The 21,448-nt window shown below is 33.0% G+C and overlaps 1 protein-coding gene across 2 annotated transcripts in view; it reads right to left on the bottom strand.

Moving 5' to 3' along the window:
- Positions 1 to 21,103, bottom strand: part of bmm (brummer) — a 70,424-nt gene extending 49,321 nt beyond the window's left edge. The window contains exon 1 of one of the 2 annotated variants that reach the window (XM_036374059.2): positions 20,497 to 21,103. In XM_036374059.2, the coding sequence (XP_036229952.1) occupies positions 20,497 to 20,656 (160 nt within the window). In that variant the 5' untranslated portion in view covers positions 20,657 to 21,103. The remainder of the gene's footprint in view (positions 1 to 20,496) is intronic. The other variant, XM_070111652.1, reaches the window with a different exon arrangement.
- Positions 21,104 to 21,448: the final 345 nt, after the last annotated feature.

The raw sequence follows: 21,448 nt of genomic DNA, 5'->3' as shown, positions 1-21,448 counted from the left end.
CATATTTAAGAAAAAAATTCGCAAAATAAGTCTTTTTTTTTACACAAACAAATCTTACAAAAACACATTCCACTATCCAAATTCATGTAAAGTAATTTTTCTAGAACGAATAGAGGCAACAGAGAAAAACTCTCAAATATCAATGTAACAAATAACAAAAACGTAAACGCTTTTGTTAAATTGTGAAATAAACTTCATTTATTGGTTTATAGTGAAAAAGTTTTAGTGAAATTAATAGAATATGTTTGCGAGAAGATATTTGGGTTTGTATGTATGTAATTTATCTATTGACAAAATAATTGCCAATTAAGTGAACGATTAAAATGGGTTGTGATAGCCATGTATCCAGCAGTAGTTTCTTTTATTGAGTAAAATTGTATCTGTTTTCAACTGTTTTCCAATCTTCTCATATATTTTTGTCATCTTCAAAAATTTATAACCGGTTCAAGACGTCAAACATGCGCAAAATAAATTCAAACATAAGAATGCTTATTTCACGATATCAAATGCTCCCCTAAAAATATTGTCAATCTTGGCTTTATGCCGCATCTCCACAAGCAATCAATAATAGTTTCATGAACTGTGAGCACAAATATATTCAAAATCGATCTTATATCTGGGGCAACGAAACCACTGCAGACCAGTGTTATACTGTGAGAACCAAAAATAAATAAAGAGCAATTCTCCCAAGGTTGAAGTTATTACCGCACAGTATTTAATACAACAACAAGACTTAACTTAGTATAAATAATAAATAAAAACTAAACACAAGCAAAAATAATTCACTAAAAATAAAAGTGCTAGTAAAATCAGGAGAACATCGCCCAGAAGCAGTCTGCAAGGACATAAAAAGTTCCAAATATCAAAGGCGAATCAAACTCGAAATAAATTAAGAAAAACTTCTTAAATTTTGGCGATCCAAAAATAAAGCTTTTGATGATAAGTGTGATAGTGTGTTTTTATAAGTCTCTCCACAATTTACAAAAAAAATCTTGCAGATCCAAGCTTGGAAGATTAAGGGAGGTCTCGAAGTCCAAAGGAAGGTAAACAAAATATTAGAATAACTAATACATGGGCTGAAAAGGACCGGGACTCACACATAAATGGGGCTAGTTTTATTGAATTCACCTTATTTTCAGTTAGTACTAACCTTCAAAAGACAGCCGTTAAAATTTCATGACATTCTATTCATTAGTTTTCGAATGACGCTACTTTTTTTACTTTAAAAACAACGGATGATAAACAATTTCGTGTTTTATTCTTTCCACTAGATTTTGAATAAAATTGTTCGGAATTCGGTTCCACTAGTATTGTAGACGCTGCCATTGGTGTTATCGCATTTCCCGTTCCATTGAACGTGCATCTTATACCATATTTATGCTTCATTTCTGCTCGGTTATATTCTACACGGATAAGTTCAACCCATATGCATAAACACTTTTTCACCACGAGTTAAATGATATATTCGGATAGAATATACACATTTTTGTATAGTTAACTCGGGTGTATAAACTACTTTAGAGTTAAGTTAAACGTCATCAGATAAATTTAGTACATCAGATAAATAAAGTACTGTGCGTTTTGTTTGTTGATTTGATAAGTATTGTAGTTGAGAAATTAAATATAAATTGGCACATATTTAAAAAAAAAATTATAAACAACTCTACTTGTCTTTCCATTCAGAAGACATTAAATGTCTGATTTGCATTTAAGCTGATTAAAACAGGGCTCCCGTAATGCTAATTTTATGCCAAAAATTGTATTATGTACCAAAAATGTTACCCAAATTTATCAAATTTTTCTCCATACTTTATTTTTTCAGGACGATGGGCGTGACACCGCCCGATTTTAAGAGAAATCACACATCTCGGGACCTACTTCAACCCAATTCAGTATATAGCATTCTTCTGGCATTGCTGTTACAGTGTGAAAATGGGTGAAATACAACTACGCCCACTTACCATATAATACAATTTTAAATTCCATTTGGTCCTTTCATTTTCCAGTATGCAAATCAAGCACCAATAAGTGTATCGGGATAAAACTTTGCACGAATGATGCCTTTAAATTATGCCACCTTATGACCAAAAATTGTCCAAATCGAACGGAAATACTTCCCTTAGCCCCCATATACTTAATATAAAGATTTTTGAACTTGCGGGTGACTTTATACCACATATGGGCCCAATAAATGAAAGTGGTCTAAGTCATATATTTCTTGTTTCGAGATATTTAATGAAAGGCGTTTGAATAAATTAAAAAATATTTTTACATAATGCGACATTTTAATTTATAACCTTCTTAGTCTTTATTAATAGAAATTTATTATAGATATACAATTTTGTGTGAATTTCATAGGGAAATGTTGTTGACTTAGACCATTTTCAAAATTAACTGAATGTTCTATAATTGACTTAAAGTAATAAAAAATTGTTATTTTCACTTGAAACAACAACTTTAACGAAAAAATTCATAAACATTTATTAATCATTTTCAAAAAGTAATCAATTTTTATAACAATTCCGAGTTTTTAAGATTTTTAAAATGTTCCTGAAAAACTGAGGAGATGTATGGTAGTAAACACATAAGATCTTTATGTTTTTTTCCGTTATTGGTCTAGTTGTTTTGTATAATGGAAGTAATTGAATATTTTCGTATATTTTTGGTCTTCCTCTTTTAGAATTCATCCATTGAATTTTTAGCCAAGAGACAGATTCGCCCGCGGTATTTTCAAATTATATTTATATTAGGTGTAGTAAAAGTCCATTATTTTTACAATAGATGGCGTTGTTTATCTGTATCTCGCGTTGTATAAGTCCGATCGGGTTCGGCTAGATGGCGTTAGAAAGATGATATTTCGTGCTAAAAAATCTTCTCACAGTTTGGTGATTGGTTGATTCAGTTTTGTTTGAGCGCGCGTCAAAGATGGACACTAGCAAAGAGAAAATAGCTATATTTTACAGTTTTTCTTCGATAAGGGCGAAAAAGCAAGCCAGGCGGCTGAAAATGTAAATGCGTTTATGGTCCTGATACTGTAACAGCCAATCATGACCAATTTTGGTTTCGTCGATTCCGTTCCGGTAATTTCGATGTCAAAGATTCACCACGCCCTGGAAGACCAATTATCGACAAAATCGATCAAATAATAGAAATCGCCGAGTCCAAACATCGATTTCGATTGTTCAGGCTGGATACGAAAAGTAATAACTAAAGCATTCAATTTCATGCAAAAGAAACTTTCATAATTAACACTAAATGAATTCCGTATAACGTTATAATTACAACTACTATCCAAAGGTTCAGTTTTGACGATGTCGTAAAAATTACATTGAAGACATTTAGTTTAAACTCATGTCGTGTGAAATAAGTGATAAAGTAATTTTTTTTTTAATTTTTACTTAGACCACTTTCATAATTATGGGTACATATATCGGCCAATATGTGAGTTATTTTAATGAAAATTAGAGAGCGTCATAACATCTGTGTGCATCTTTGTGTGTAAAATGGATAAAATTGGGCTAAAACTTGAACTAGCCACCATATAACCAATATCAGGATTTTCAAGCATGCGGCTGATTTTACTCCATATGATTGGTGATGGTATGTGAGGTACCTTAACGAAACCCTGGGCGCATTTTCCTAGTCTGTAGTATGTTAGTGGAATGTAGTATTGACAAAAATTGATAAAATCGTGTCAATACTACTCCCAACGTTTTCGTTATTCTAACAAGTTTCGGTCAGTGAATATTATTTATATTTAAAATTGCTTCAAATTATGTTCTAGAGTATACCTGTCAAAATTAATCCACTCAGCCCGTCCCTTTCTCTATCCCCAATATACCCCATAAAATAATTTCCGCCTTTCCAGCTGTATTTAAACCGTTCAGGTTAGTCAAAATGTGTGACATTTTAATGAAATTTTATCGACTTTTCTTAAAAATTATGTGGCTTTGCGTTGAATTAGTATATTTGTAGTTTATGCTTATAGGTTTTACATGTGTAGAATATAACCAAATAGAAATGAAGCATAAACATGGTATTAGTCTGAGAATAGTTTAGTCCGCCTTTCGACATTTTGCGCACATACAGTATTTCGCCACTTGAGAATATTGACTACAGTACGTTGGCTTATATATATATTTTCGACTATTTTTTCGAAGAATTTCCATCTTTCGTCATCACCAGGATCCTGTTTTCTATTTCGGCACTTATTTTTATACTCTCGCAACATGTTGCTACAGAGTATAATAGTTTTTGTCACCTAACGGTTGTTTGTATCACCTAAAACTAATCGAGTTAGATATAGGGTTATATACAATATATATAAATGATCAGGAGGAAGAGACGAGTTGAAATCCGGGTGATTGTCTGTCCGTCCGTCCGTCCGTCCGTTCGTGCAAGCTCTAACTTGAGTAAAAATTGAGATATCTTTATGAAACTTGGTAGACATGTTTCTTGGTACCGTGAGACGGTTGGTATTGCAGATGGGCGTAATCGGACCACTGCCACGCCCACAAAACGCCATTAATCAAAAACAAATAACTAAGCTCCGCAATTAAATACAAGACTGTTATTTGGAACACAGGATCACATTAGGGAGGCCGCCGCTAATAGGTTTAATGTGCATATCTCCTAAACCGCTAATGCTATAATAACAAAATTCACACCTCTACCTACAGTGTGAAAATAGTTGAAATCGGGTGGCAACTCCGCCCACTCCCTATATAACGGTACTGTTAAAAACTACTAAAAGCGCGATAAATCAAGCACTAAACACGCCAGAGACAATAAATTTTATCACTGGGATGGTATGAGATGACTTTAAAGGAACCGCGTTCAAATTTAGACAGTGGGTTAGGTGGAAACCCATATCTTGAGATCTGCTTAACCAATTTCAACCAAATTCGGACATAACATTCTTCTCATATCTCTATGTTATAGTGCGAAAATGGGCGAAATCGGATTGCAACCACGCCTATTTCCCATATAACACCATTTTAAATTCTATTTGATTCTTTCACTTTCCACTATGCAAATCAAGCAACAATGATTGTATCGGGGCAAAACTTTGTGTGAATAATGCGTTTAAACTATGCCACCTTGTGACCAAAAATTGTCTAAATCGAACCAAAAGTGTTCAAGCCCCTAAGTACTATATATGTGGACCCCACAAAAAAATCTCAAACGAGTATACCATTTGACTTTGCGAGAGTATAAAATGTTCGGTTACATCCGAACTTAGCCCTTCCTTACTTGTTCTCATTATATTTTTTTAGTACGCAATGCTTTTATTTGAATTACTTTTTTACGACTAATACGTACGACTAATAATAATCAAAAGCACAAAGTGAAAGTAAGTGAGAAGATGTTCCAAAGAAGAAAAGCAAACTAATATTTTTCGTTAGTTTTCAGTATCAGTACGTCTAAGTAAACCTAGCGAACCGTGCCAAAAATGGGAAAATATTAAAAGTTTCTGCGGTTCTTTTTTATTTTGGGTGTGTTTAATTATTCATATATAGAGTTAAAATAAAACTAGATCGGTTTTGCGCGATACAGTATGAATGTACATATGTACGTACGCACAAGTAGCGGTAAACAATGCAAAGTTTGCGATCCACATAATGCTTCAATTTAATTAGAAGTATACTGATAAGTTCAAATCCATTTGCTCAGGCCGCGAACTTTTATTAGATTTGCTCCCATGCAACTTTGTATTTACATTTATTTTATTATATAAGGTTGGAAGGTATCTCCCTTCCGCTTTTTTGTCTTTTGAATTTCGCGGCTATGTACAAAGCGCTACAGAGCTCGTATCTGGCAACACTATACATAATTTGAAAGGTCTTGACATAACCTACAAAACAACGCTATGCATGATTAGTTTGAATATTGCGTTCAACAGGAACAGGAAGGTTTTGCTGTGTGTTTGGTGGGATTGGAAGGGAATCATCCACTATGAGCTGCTCCCATATGGCCAGACGCTTAATTCTACCATCTACTGCGAACAACTGGACCGCTTGAAGCAGGCGATCGACCAGAAGCGTCCAGAATTGGCCAACAGGAAGGGTGTAGTGTTCCACCAGGACAACGCCAGACCACACACTTCGTTGATGACTCGTCAGAAGCTACGGGAGCTCGGATGGGAGGTTTTATCGCATCCACCATATAGCCCGGACGTAGCGCCAAGTGATTACCACCTGTTCCTGTCCATGGCGAATGCCCTTGGTGGTGTGAAGTTGAACTCAAAATAGGCTTGTGAAAAGTGGCTGTCCGAATTCTTCGCAAATAAGGAGGGGGGCTTCTACGAGGAAGGTATTATTAAGTAAGTTGCCGTCTAGATGGAAACAGATCATCGAACAAAACGGCGCATATTTTAACTAAATCCGATCATTGTAACACTTTTTATAAAGCATTGAATGAAGAGCAAAAAAGCGGAAGGGAGATACCTTCCAACCTTATATATATTCACATACACATGCTTGCATAAGTATACACATGTAATATGTGACATATTCTGCCAGCCAGGCCAACCACTTTCCCCAGAAGTTTTAACACAATTACATATTTTTTCTTCAAGCACTAACACCAACGCACGCTTTTGGATATACCATATCTTTTCGAAGAAATCCATAATCGTTGATGGACAATAATAAATCTCTTAGTATTTTCCTTCACTTGAAAAACCCCGGTATTGGATTGACCAGGGATATTTTTTTGAAGTGCGGCCGAATAATAAATCTTTTAGTATTTTCCTTCACTTGAAAAACCCCGGTATTGGATTGACCAGGGATACCACTGCAAAAAGGAATTCTACGCGAAAAAAAACTCGGTACACCCCGGTGTTGGATCGGCCAGGATTATCTTTTTTGAAGCGCGGCCGAAGGCCACTGACTTAATAAAAAGTTCTACGCGAAGAAATCATATTGTCATAGAGAGTATAACATAATCTTCAAAATGAATGTTCTTTATCTGATATTATTATAATTTTGAAACAGTGTACAAACAGTTTCATTTTATTATATTGGACTAATTTCTTAACATTTTATTTTTTTAGGTTTTGGATTCCTATATTTGGGGTATAATTTTTTAATTTATATTTTATTTATTTCATGTAATTTACAAAAGATGTGATAAGGTAACACTGGTTATTTCTCATTATGCATAAAGTTATTACTTTCTTTATTATTCTTTATAAAAGGTAAAATGAAAGTGGAAAATTCATTTTTTCGAAAAAATACGTACTTTAAATAGTTAAAATTTTCAACTTTAAACGCAAATATCTCGAAAACTATAAGTTTTTCGCGGTTATATTCTGAATCTGCAGGATCTTCTCTATCCGTCCATACCCATTTTTTCCCCGAAATCCTGGGACGGTATTCCAAAGTTTCCCATATTTTAAATTACGTTTCCGAAAATGCAACCCTGCGTCAGCTGATGATTAGGGAAATTAGAGCAGTGTATCTATATGATTTTTGTATGACACTGCTGAGTGAGAACAACAGGGATGCATGCTCCCACCTATACGTTCGTGTAAAGAGAAAGTGATGAAGATTGTCACGCCGCCTATGGCGCGTGGACTAGTTTTTCACCAGTTTTGAAGGTTTGAAAACTTAAGTGTTTCACCACTTTTGGCAGGCAGGGTAGGTACATACGAGTATATACGTATATAAATACATATGTACATATACATATTAATACAGCACAGAATAAAACCTCCTTATCACAGAAGGAAATTATATTCATACGAAAATGCGAATGATGTATGGATATACATATGTATGTACATATTGATATTTTAAGTGTATTTACACATTTGTATACATACATACATATATACGAGTATAGATAAGCATTCATACAGAAGTACTCATATAGTTTTTTACTGAATAAGATTTATTATTAAAAATATATAATAAAAACAATTATTGACGTCAATTCAAACCTTTCAATCTATTTGTAAGGTTCTCCCACTGTTGACATAACATGTCATACTTACATATACAAACATACAAATTTTTGGATTGACCAACCAAATAAAATTACCAATGTCTCTTTGAAAGGCTTTGTGCAAGTATAAGGTAGTAATGATTAAATGTGTTTTGATATACTGACTTGTAAATTTTCGAAATTACATAAATAGTAAGGAATTTAGTGCTCCCATTTTCGTAGTAATTTAATATACAGGTTGGTTTGAAAGTTTCTGCGCTCGAAATGAAAAAAAAAAATTTTGGTACGAAATATATTTTTTTATTCAATATAATCTCCCTTAACTTCAATACACTTATTCCAATGATTCTCCAATAATTTTATGCTATCCCTATAACGACTTTCCGGAAGCTCTGCAATATACCAACCAACAACCTGGGAGTGGATGTACACCCATTTTTAAATAAGATTGAACATAAGCTTCATACAAGTAATTTTATTATGATCGGGTGGGAGATAAACCTCGCCAAATCAATTCATTCCGAGCGCCGATTTATATCCGACAGAGAACTGCTATATCGAGAGCATTCCTGAAAATAATAAGTTTTCTATGAATTCTTTGCTTTATTTTAATACAATATGCTTCTTCAATATGATGCATACTCGTATATACTAATAACATGTGGTAAGAGGTCTGAAGGGGAATTTGAGGTGTTCTGACTACGAATTTGAGTTAAAAAATGTTCCGTCACGTACAGCTATTTTTGCCATTTTATTAAATGGTGGTGGTTTGACCCCTACACCCCCAAAAAATCTTACGCGTTAGGAAATTTTTACTACCATTTTTAGCAATCCGAATGAGCATGAAACAGCCTCTAACATCACAGTGGCAAAATGACTGTAAACTAGTGTAATCATTATATCGTCACAAATGAAAAATGACCTTTACTCCGATACCTACCCAGTTTCAAATGGTTTGAATAGCACGCCCTATCTACATTCATGTGTGCATAAATAACGCATTTGGTAATAAAATAATAAAAAGCACATAGAAAATGAAGTATTCTTCGAACAAAGAACAATAATGAGACATTAGATTTATTATTGCATTTATTGTATTATGTGCATACTTTTAATACATATATTATACATACACATACATACATACTATATTGTTATAATTGATATTTTCAATGTATATATTTCACACGCATTTATCACCCATTCAGATTTTGCAAAGACCAATAAAAAACAACTATTAAAAAGAAGTAATTCAATATGAATTGTTAATGTGTAGGAAATATTAAATTAAATTTAAAAAAAAGCTTTTCGCATAATTTATGAAAATTAAAATATTTGGAATTTCATTTGTCATAAAAATAGGGGTAAAACAAACGTCGATTTTTGAACTAAGAAATTCTCTTTATAAAAAGTTTAAAATATATATTTGGAAGAATATCCTTAATTAGCAATTATATGCATGCACTCTTTGACTACTTTCTACACATTTATAGCATTAAAGTTCGGAGATTGCGGAAGCCGAACCATAACTTAAACTCCCTTGTTCGAAAAGCTCTTTTTTGACATCATTGTTTTACTGATGCTTACACATCCTATATTGAAGCAACCTTGGGGAAACTAACTAGTTGTTATACAAATATAAAAATATATATTTTTTTATATTATTAAAAAATATATGTATTTTTATATAATTAAAAAATATTCAAATAATGTATATTTTATCGATGAAAATAGAATTTCAATAATTAACATGTGCTACGGCGGGTATGACTGATTTTTAGCGTTTATTTATTTTCCCATTTATTTTGAGTGTCCCTAACTAAGGGCTTTTAAAAACCCTGATAGCCGCTAATAATTTCCCTAAAGCACTCAGAATTAGGGAGTTCAAGAGCTTCAAAGAATTTAATTGAATTCACACTTCAACAATATTTTCCTTATTTTTTGTCCACAACTGTACATGCCTTGAAGTTAGCCGAATGTTATACTTATATATTAAGTAATATATAAGTTTAGCACATGTACAGGGTGGCTGAAAAGTTTCTGCGCTCGAAATGAAAAAATATTGTTTTTGGTACGAAATAGTTTTTTTTTATTCAATACAATCTGCCTTGACTTCACTTATTCCAATGATTCTCCAATAATTTTATACCATCCCTATCATGACTTTCCGGAAGTTCTGCAAAATACTTGTGTATGGCTGTAATAGCTTCTTCATTGTACGAAAAACGTTTTCCAAGAAGGAATTATTTCAGGTTTCTAAGGTAGTAGTCGCTGGGAGCCAAATGTGGTGAATAAGGTGGATGCTCAAGCAAATTCATACTTTAATTCGTTGAAATTTGTCATTGTTAAAACACTTTTAAGAGCAGGTGCTTTGTCTTGATAAAAAATGATTTCTCGTGCTGCAAACCACGTCTTTTCTCACGAATTTTTTCATGCAGCTGATTCAAAAGGCTTCAATAATATTCAGAGTTGATTGTTTTACCTTTCTGCAGATAATCAATCAACAAAATTCCTTTTGCATCCCAAAAAACTAATGCCATAACCTACTTTCCAGATCGTTGTGACTTCACCTGCTTTGGACCTAAAAAACCATCCAGTTTTTGTTGGATTGTTAACTTATGCGGCACAATTTTCCAAACAGCTTTTTCATATGTAATTCTCCATGTAAAATGTGAAGTACTCGTTCGTCTGAGATGCCTATCGCATTAGCAATTTCAAGCTTAGTCAAACTTGAATCTATAATTACAATATTATGAACTTGCTCAATGATTTCTTGTGTGTTTTGCGGTTTTTGCCCGTCCTTCGCGTGGATCGTCTTCAAGCCTAGTACGACCACGTTTAAGTTCACCAGCCCAAAATTCAACGGTGCGTTTTGAAGGTGAGTACTCCTAATACACTTCTAACAATTGTAGCATAAATTTCCTTTGCTTTTTAACTACTCAAAACAAAGAATCTAATCACCGCGCGATATTCAATTTTTTTTCATATTAACAAAATACTCTGACACGTCAACTTTAAATAGCTTGTAAACAAAGAATTAATTGACAGAATGACTTGTAACTTTGCATGTGTTCTCACGACAGATGTACCAACTTGAGAAAAAAAATGCTATTTCTTTCTGAAAATAGAAATTTTTCAACCAACCTGTATGTTCTTATGTATAAACCTCCCTTACATACATAAAAAGTTTTATTATGTTCTTCCTTAGATGCACCAATTAAATATGAAGAAATCTACATTATTAACCCTTTTCGACATTTCTTTATTAAATAGTCATTATTAAATATGATACTGAGTACGTTTTTTTGTGATTTCTTGACCCTGTGATTTGTGATTTCTGATTCGTCGATTTGGAACTATTTCAACAAGATGGATCCGAAAAGAAAACCATTAACCATTTGACCCAAATGTCATCATTGATTCGGTGCTGAATCCCAAGCGGATGTTTCCTGGTGGTGAAAAGTTGGTCACTTACGACGTCAAGCGAAAGCGGTCGTGGTCGACGTTAGCGTGTCTATAGCGAATGATTTTGCTAGAGAAAAATTCGCCTCAACCGAAGCTTGTTAAATTCATTCTAACAAACGTTCAATTACGTTCAGTTTAAGACGGTCGGATCATTTAAATCGAAACGAAATTTTGTTTTGTTTAGTCTCTTCAAAAACTATCTAAAAATATGTGTAAAATATGAGCTTTGATTTCAGTGGTTCAAAAGACATTTCAGGTAATAGACAAGCTCGTCGAGGTGTAAATCGCTTATCAAAACTTTGAAGCGCGTTTTCTGAAAACCACGTTTTTGCAATTGGCGTGCACGCTTGTGCGAAATCACATCTATCAATCTGGTCGATTTTAAAGTTCAAACATAGGAAAAATTATTAATTTTCATTTTGACGGCTTTATACGGTTCATATAGAGTATAACCAATTACCATACCATATATGTATGTATTATACTTCAGAAATGTCAATGATAATAATCAAAGAAGTTATTAATAAGCAATTTCATTGTGGTTTCTTACAAAAAAAATTACATATAAATAAAATAGCAGAACAAAATATTAAATAATAAAGAAGGTGCAATTGTTAAATTAAATCGTTTTGAGTACTAATTTGTAGTTTTCACAGCAGGCAACATCATAAAATATAACTTCGCAATGTGGTAAACGGGGAATAGACACATTACATATTCGAATCAGCTGTTTACTAATGTGACAAAACTTGCAAATGTATAAATTTAGACTCGTTTGATAAATTTAAAATACTAAATAAAGTCTACTAAAACTTACAATGAGTTCTTTAGCTTTTATTTTAGTAGAATAAAATAGCAACAAAAGATCCCAGTAAACCATTTGATGCACCAGGGGGTTTGCATTTACTTGTATGTTTGTATACATGCTTACTCTCCAGATTTATATCACATTATCGACTGAATAAAGACAATGTGTGTTAAATTACGTTTATTACGTTTTGTGTTTTATTCTTATGTTTCTCCTATAGAAATAATGATAAATTAATCAATTATCACATTTTAAATTCTATCAGCGAATATCCTCTTGCTTTGTTTCTGATAACAAAACTAGTTTCCGTGACACCCAAAACCGATACAATTTCTGTTTCCAACGTCAAACCAATAATATCTGAATTCATGCCACCTACTACATTTTTTTTTATCGGTTTCAATTCTGATTCCGACAACTATCAATTTCTAAATACACCTCTGATAATGCGTAATATGCAATAAATTAAAATAGATCAAACAAATTCTTCAATTTCTGATTTTTAGAATCGACGTGAGGAAGCAGCTTGTGGCCAACAACCAAATGCGAGGGGATGGCAGGATTTTCAGTGGTTCTGCGGCTGTACAATTGTAAAATTAAAATTTTGGCTGATTTCTTCAATTTTATTCATTTATTTATTTAATTGTGGTTGACCAGGCGCATATAAAAAAAAAAGAGCACAGCGCAGCGTTACTTACATTGTACTAAAGTCACACTTGGTACGGGTTGCCTACTAATACTCGAGTGTGTTTCCGTGTTATGTTTTAAAATTTATAACTTTAAGAATATTTATATTACATATTCAAATATTTTTCGATTATTAAAATTCCTAAAGATTAAATTTACATTTAATAAGTATATCGTTTTGGGTTATTTAGAATATTTTGTAAATATTATATATTATTGAGTACATTGTTTTGATCATTATTACTCTTGTTCATGAATCGTACCCAATTTTATATACATACATATATCATATATAGAAGCAGATTGTTTTGTCATGTATTTGTTAATGAATACAATTGAATTGTACCTGGTTTTATATATTTATTTTGGTTTTTATAAAGTAGATTGATTTAGAACTGTATATATTATATGGGTGAATATGTGCCTCCGGGGGAACCGAACCCCAAAAAAGATCGGTAACGCGCCTACATTGCAACCTCAGAAATGGTGAGGAAAAGCAATAAATATGCAATAAACTTTTTTTTTTCATTTTCTCTAGCGTCTTCCATTACAAATACCTTTTCACAAAAGAGTGATGATTATATTTAAATTCATTGAAGCATCTTAAACTACAATCAAAGAGAAAGAAAGATAAACATTCACTATCTCTTTGTAGCATAATATCCTGACTCCAAAGCCAAAGAATTATTATAACTATTTTTATTTAATTTATGTTTTTTTTTCAGATAATATTAATCTTTTATTCCAGATATTTTTATTATTTTTACTAATTAACCTTTTTTTCAGATGTTATTACTCTTTTTATTTAATTAATCTTTTTTTCAGATAATAGTACTATTTGTATTTAATACATCTTTGTTTTCAGATATTAATAAAGTTTTTTTATTAGATATATTTCTATATATACAGTGGTGGAAAAATATATTGGCACAAGAGACAAAAGCCGCTTCAATTTAGGAAATCGCCTTCTATGAAAAAAAAAATTATTATTTCATATTTTTTCTTATAATTAGATTAGGAATACGTTTAAAAACAAATAACATTAATTCAATGAATTGTCAAAGCATATTAATTCATAAAATAAAAAAAGGCCATATATCACACGGAAAAAAGTATTGGCAGACTTCGTCTTATGCAAACAAATTTATTGAAAATTGCTAATGCTATTGACTTGTTCCGTTATTTTATATTCATTTGTCAGAGATAAAGAGATGCCCAACTCATCTCTCACTGGATATGAGAGAGCAATTGCTAAAAGTCAAAACCTCCTGAAGTCAGGCAACTGTCAAAGTTCAGGAGGTCTGGCGTTTAGCAATTGGAAAAATAGGGACGGCCAGATTGAAATCCTACAAAAAAATATGTGAACAGAGAGATTTGTTGCTGCTGTTGAAGATCACTAAAAAAAAATTTAAAACAATGAATATGAAAGAAAACACGAAATTGAAATGTATGTGATAAAATCTTTTGTGATGCCATGCTTCGTAGTGTTATTTGCAATTAATACTGATAAAAAGAAACATTTACTAATTGAGAGTTAATACATTTTTTCACTTTTTAAGTATTGAAAGTTCACAAAATCACAAAAATTTATTTAAATGGTTTCTGCATATGTTTAACGAATACATGTATGATAATATTTAATTTTAATAAATATTGGGTATTTTCATTTAACTTCCCAAAATTATTATTTTGTCTGATCTGGCTACAATGGAAAATGTTATAAAAAAAAACGCTAATTTTGAGGCGCTCTCACACTGGAAAGAGTTGGGCATCCCATTATCGCTGCATGTGTTTTGCGCAGTTTAAAAGTGTTTTTGGTCTATAAAATAGTCTTAATTATTTGTGGGTCGAGAACAAAGTGAATTACCATTAGGAAAATCGTTAACCGCTACAAAAGGTCGGAAAAATTCGAAAGCGGTGCGCGCGTCGTTCGACCCCGTAAGATAAACGATCTGGAATGTGCTTCAATATTACAAAAAGTGAAGAAAGATCCATAAATTACATCAACCCAATTAGCAGCAGAATTAAAGGTAAACTTTGGAAATGAAATTCACCGCCAAACCATAAGAAATGTGCTACACGAGGCCGGATTCAATTCACGTGATGCTAGACGCAAGCCACTCATATCTTTTATCAACCAAATAAAAAGAAATGCTTATGCAAAAGACTACAAAGACAAGCTTTGCAGCTACTGGGACCAAGTTTTGTTTTCGGATGAAAGTAAATTTAACATATTTCGCTCAGATGGAAAAATGAGGGTATGGCGGTGGAGGCGTGGTGGTGTAGGGTTGCGTGGCTGCTGCAGGCGTGGGAGAATTGGTTTTTATTGAGGGCATAATGAACAAGCAAATTTATGTCAATATTTTGAAGGACAACCTTAAAGAGAGCGATAAAATGCTGAATTTGGGTACATGATACACGTTCCAACACGACAATGATCACAAACATACAGCCCACAACTTATGTATGTGGCTTGCATATAATGCTGTACATGTTCTCCCACATCCCCCACAGTCACCAGAACCCAATCAAATCAAGCACATGATAAAAGGGATGCATTACAAGAATAAAATTATAAATATAATATTATTTTTATTTTTTAATTTTTTTTTTTTTGCAAACTGTTTTCTACACAATTTCTTTAGTTCTTATTCATATCAAATTCTTCAATAAAATTTTAATACTATTAACATTGTTAATAATTTCTATTTTCTATTGGTCGAATTTCGACCACTGGCGATCCATAAAATTTTAGTACTATTGACATTGTTAATTAATGGTATTTTCTATTGGTCAAATTTAAAGGCAGCCTTATTAGAAGAATGAAAAAGTATTGGATACAAAACAATGTACATTCTATGCCAAAATGCCAGAGTGCTGTTATTAAAAAAAATTGTATGCCTAAAAAATACTAACTGATCGATTTTTCCAATATGATTATCATATCATATTTTAATGTGCTTTGACCATTCATTGAATTAAAGTTATTTGTTTTTAAACGTATACATGTTTAATTATAAGAAAAATATGAAATAATATAATTTTTATTTCGTTGAAAGCGATTTCTAATATCATAACCGACTTTGTCTACTGTCAACAAAGACAGAATTAATTCTAATTATAATAGTAGTAATAATTATTATTAAGAAAATGATACTTTTAGCTACATATACAGACGAGTTCGAAATAATAAGAACAACCAAAGCGAACATAAAATTTTTGCACAAGTATTTTACAAAAACTTTTTTTCGACAAACAGTTGTGTAAGGTTATAGTTTTAAAAAAATACGAAACTTGGTTATCATATCCACATAAAATTTTTTATGGCGTATTTTGTTGCTGTGAGTCTGAAAGAGCTTGTTCGAAAAAATAATAACAAAATCAAAAAGGCGGCTACATAAATGTAATAATGCTGGAGCTAACACCGTTACATATAGTGATCGAGCAGACGGCCAAACAGACCTTGCTTCAATCGGCAGCAGAAGGGTTTGGCAAAGGGAAGGTAATCTCGTCCCAGCAGATGAAGGCCCTAAGTGACGCAATGCCACTGGCCCTTCTTCCAAGGGACAGCATTACCAAAACAGTAAGCTTCACTAGGAAGTTCAGGGTTGCCCTTGGCAGTAAGGCAGAATGGAACGATTCCACGCTGGACCTACTGCTAAGGCACAGCACTATCAAGTGGTACACCGACGGCTCGAAAACGCTGGAGGGGATTGGCGCAGGGGCCGCAGGACCACGCACCAAGCTCTCCAATGCCATGGGAAGTTTTCCTAGCATATTCCAGGCGGAAGTATATGCTATAAGACGGTGTGTAGAGATAAACCTCCAACGCGACTATCGCACTAAGAGCATCGCCATACTCAGCGATAGTCAGGCAGCAATTAAAGCGATATCGGCTTTTGAGGTCAAATCGTTACTAGTGCAGGAGTGTATAGAACGGCTGAACAGCCTATAAGTCTCAATAGAGTGCACCTCATCTGGGTGCCTGCTCACAGGGGTATAGCAGGAAATAAACTTGCTGACGAGTTGGCCCGCTCTGCAGCCTCTACAAACATGGTAGAACCGTGCGTAGCGGTTGGTCTACATACCATTAAAGAGCTGCTCCGTAAAGAGGAAAGAGCAGACAGGCAGAGAGGTCACAGGGGTATAGCCGGAAATGAACTGGCTGAAGAGCTAGTCCGCTCTACAGCCTCCACAAGAATGGTGCACAGCAGTATATTGGAGTTCATCAAATATGCTGGGGCTAGATGAGTCGCTGTGACTTAGGGGAGGGCACAATAGACCATAGGTCGCGGTGCATACCTCAATCATTATCTATTCTATTCTACATAAATGTTCATAACATTTTAATATGTATTTTTTCCTGAGTGCGAATTTAAGCAAGTGGGGCGTTTAAATTATTGTAAATCCTTTAAAACCGAGAGGAACTCGACATTGTTCTACTGGGCAAAGCGAAATTATTAAAAAATTGATTTTTAAAGGAAATTGTTTGCGTACATAAGGTAGAAACTGGGAGTTATTTACAGAATGATGTTAAACTGTAAAAATTGGTCGCCGGAAGCTGAAAAAAGCGGCAGCCACAAACAAACTTCTAATAAACAGCATGAGCTTATCACAAAAATCGTTAAAGGTGCTCGTTTATGACTTCCAGGTAGGTAAAAAAATTTATTTCAAACCATATAAAAAGAAAAAGGTTGATCGCTGCTTACCTGAAAGCACATAGTCCAAGAAAAGTACATTTACTAAAAAGTGCGAACTTTAAACGGCTACTTGAACAATTTTTTCGAATGTTTGTAGGGGAACCTCTGTCAGTTAGGCACAAGATTCTATGCAACGATGAGACAAAGATTCTTCAGTTCGAATGATTTAAAGAAAAAAATATGTCAGACGATCCCCTAATCAGCAAGTTAATGCAAAATATACAACGAAGACTATAAAAAATGGATGCCTCAAGCTGATGCTATGGGAATGTTTTTCTTGAACTGGTGTTGGTCCTCTAGCAAGGATCACAGAAACCAGAGACATCATTTATTATGTTAATAATAATCTGGAAGACCCAAAGCATATCTCGAAAGGAGCTAAGGATAGGTTTCGTAACAAAAATATTAATATAAAGGATTGGCAGGCGTTATCCCCCTGACCTTCATCCAATCGAATACCCTTGTATAGATAATAAAAGCGATGCAAGGGACGCCAAACCAAAAAATTTACAAAAATTATAGAAAAGTGGCAAAAAAAAAGGTCTTGGGGAAATATACTCCTCTTAGATACCGCACTCATGTAAATTCTACACACCAGATGTACCAAAATAGCTAAAAATCGTGTAGGCGAAACATAATATTAAATGCAGTCGCACCCAAAGCAACAAAAAAAATGCGGTAAAAAAAATTTTACATGCATATGATAACCAAGTTTTGCATTTTTCAAAAACTCTAACCTTACACAACTGTTTGTCGAAAAAATTTTTTTTGTAAAATACTTGTGCAAAAATTGTATGTTCGCTTTGGTTGTTCTTATTATTTCGAACTCGTCTGTATATGTAGTTAAAAGTATCATTTTCTTAATAATAATTATTACTACTAATATAATTAGAATAAATTCTGTATAAATGATAAATAAATAAAGAAAAAACAAAATATAAAATGTTTGTTTAAAATTCTAAAATATTTTAAATTAGGAATCAGAAAATGCAGCCGGGAGCTCGACGTGAAAGAACACTTGCAAAATGCGTTAAACATAGTGAAAGCTGAGTACAAATATCTCGAAGACTATAAGTTTGAGGCGACTATATGTGTATACATAACATCCTGAGGACTCTTATCCGTCCATACTATCAAGTATGCGCCAAAGAAATCGTAATCGTATCTGTACATACCCATTTTAACCCCGGATTCTTTTTTCAAATTGTGGGTTTTTTACCAAGATAATAATGCGGTTCGTTTGCACACAAAAAGAGTATATGGTAAGCCCATAAAGAGAAAGTTAACAAATTGGGGTTCGGCTATAGAACCCGTCCTAGGATTTCCGGTATACAATTGGTATCGGTGAAATATATAATTGTAAAAGTAATTTTTAATCAAAAAAATAAGTACTTTAAATAGTTGAAATTTTAAAATTCAGCGGCTATATCTTTGTATATTCTGGATCTGGAGATCTCCTCTATCCACCCATACCCATTATATTCTAGAAATCCCGGTATTCTAAAGTTTTCCCAGAAATTGTTTAATAATAATAATAACGGGTCGGATTTAGAATAACGTCCCACGCTTTCGGAGATCCTCCAGATCAAGAATATATATAGATATAGCCGCGGGAAACCTATGGTTTTCGAGATATTTGGGTTTAAAGTTCAAAATTTCGACTATTTAAAGTAGGTATTTTTTCGTTATAGAATGAATTATACACTTATATTTTTAACTTTTATATCCACTAACACTTCACTAATTCGTTTTTACACATTTTTTTTATATTATATCATAAAAAATAGCTTTATTTCAATATTTTAATTATTCTTAAATTTTTGTGATTTTCACAATAACAAGATGGTTGTAAATGTCAAATAACCAGTGTTGCCATACTAATTTATTTTGCAAACGAAGAAAAATAAAATAAAAAGAGAGATTATACCCTAAATACAGGAATCATAATTGTTGATGGACACTAATAAATTTTTTAGTTTCCTTCTTTTGATAAACCCAGGTGTTGGACCGACCAGGGTTATTTTTTTTGAAGCGCGGCCGAAGGCCGCCAACGTAACAGGAGTTCCACGCGAAAAGACCTTGGTACACCCTGGTGTTGGATCGACCAGGGTTATTTTTTTTGAAGCGCGGCCGAAGGCCGCCAACGCAAAAAGGAGTTCTACGCGAAAAAGTAATATTGTCATAGAGGGTATAACATAATCCTTAACATCAATGCTATCTAACGGATATTAATACTGTTACTTTTGAAGAAAAGTACCGTTTCGTTTTTTCCATTTGCCATTTACTTCATATTTGGCAAATAAAACTCAAACGCGTTTAGTGAGTTGTGCTTAAATTGTGGAAAAGGATAAATTATAAAAGTTATTATTCAAGTTTTTATTTTAAAAAGGAGTGGAATTTCAACAAATTTTAATTGGGGTATAATCTGTTTTCATTTCTTTCAGTTCACTTACAAAAGATGTCGATAAGGTAACACTGGTTATTTGACATTGAATAATTAAGAATAATTAAAATATTGAAATAAAGCTATTTTTTATGATATAATATAAAAAAAAATGTGTAAAAACCGAATTAGTGAAGTGTTAGTGGATATAAAAGTTAAAAATATAAGTGTATAATTCATTCTATAACGAAAAAATGCGTACTTTAAATAGTCGAAATTTTGCACTTTAAACCCAAATATCTCGAAAACCATAGGTTTCCCGAGGCTATATCTATATATATTCTTGATTTGGAGGATCTCCTCTATCCGCCCATACCCATTTTATCCTCGAAGCGTTTATACTAAAGTTTTCCCATAATAACTAACATAACATATGAAGCAAACATATAATTGAAATATCACGAGTTTAAGATGGTATACTAAAATGTATTAATTCTAAAACTTACCCAACGGCAAATCGCAAAGTAAACAACATGCTGAAAGTGCGCCAGCGGAAGCTCCTCCAATTTTCTCCAACAATAGATGTGGTGCGTATTTTTTAAAACATACTGCTACACCTACATGATAAATGCCTAAAAATCCGCATCCAGCAAATGATAAATTCATTTTTGGTTGATGGGAGTGTCTTACTGATGCTGATAATATTATCGACTTATTAGTATTCAATATACTTCAATTGTTGACTAGCAAAGTCTCTAGACGGGGAGAGGGAAGTTAGAATAAACCTTTTATTCACAATTAAATACCTAATTTCAATTATTTTAGTTTTATTTATTTGAAAACATAATTCACTGACTAAATTTACTACAACACTTTTAACTACTTCACAAATTGCTCGTTTCGTTTCTTGCGCTATTATTTGTTTCACAAGATTTCTCAACGTTTTTCAAATGCGTATATATTACGGAGTAATAATTCTGTTCTGTTATAAAATTTAGAATCAGTATTAAATAAATTATTCGTTCAAGTTCGCTGAATTATTTTTCTCGAATACGACTGATTTAATAGAGCTGCTAATATTTATATCATCATTTTTGCCAGAGATTTATATCATTCGTTTTGTTCTTTACCTGCTTATTCGCTGACATTTTTGCTTGCTGGCAACACCCCGTTTCACGGGCTATATCGACCGGCAATATATGATTTCTGAATATTTCCCTAGCAATATTTTCAATGGATACTGCACATTGCTAAGGCGAGGATGAAATGATGCGAGACTCTCTCATTTTCGCAGATTTTTATGTTATTCTCTTTCCCTGATTATTAAAATCAGGGAATTTTGAGCAGCTGATGTCAAAAACGGCGGGATGCCAGAAATAAACCCGCTAAAAATATCTAACAAAAGCAGTGCGTTCAAGGAACGACACAAATACTTTTGAATAACGTGCAACTAAATTT

This window comes from Bactrocera oleae, chromosome 6 (assembly GCF_042242935.1).
Source record: "Bactrocera oleae isolate idBacOlea1 chromosome 6, idBacOlea1, whole genome shotgun sequence".
NCBI classification, from domain to species: Eukaryota; Metazoa; Arthropoda; class Insecta; order Diptera; family Tephritidae; genus Bactrocera; species Bactrocera oleae.
The sequence above is the reverse complement of the archived record's forward strand: the minus strand, read 5'-3'. Positions and strand labels throughout refer to the sequence as shown.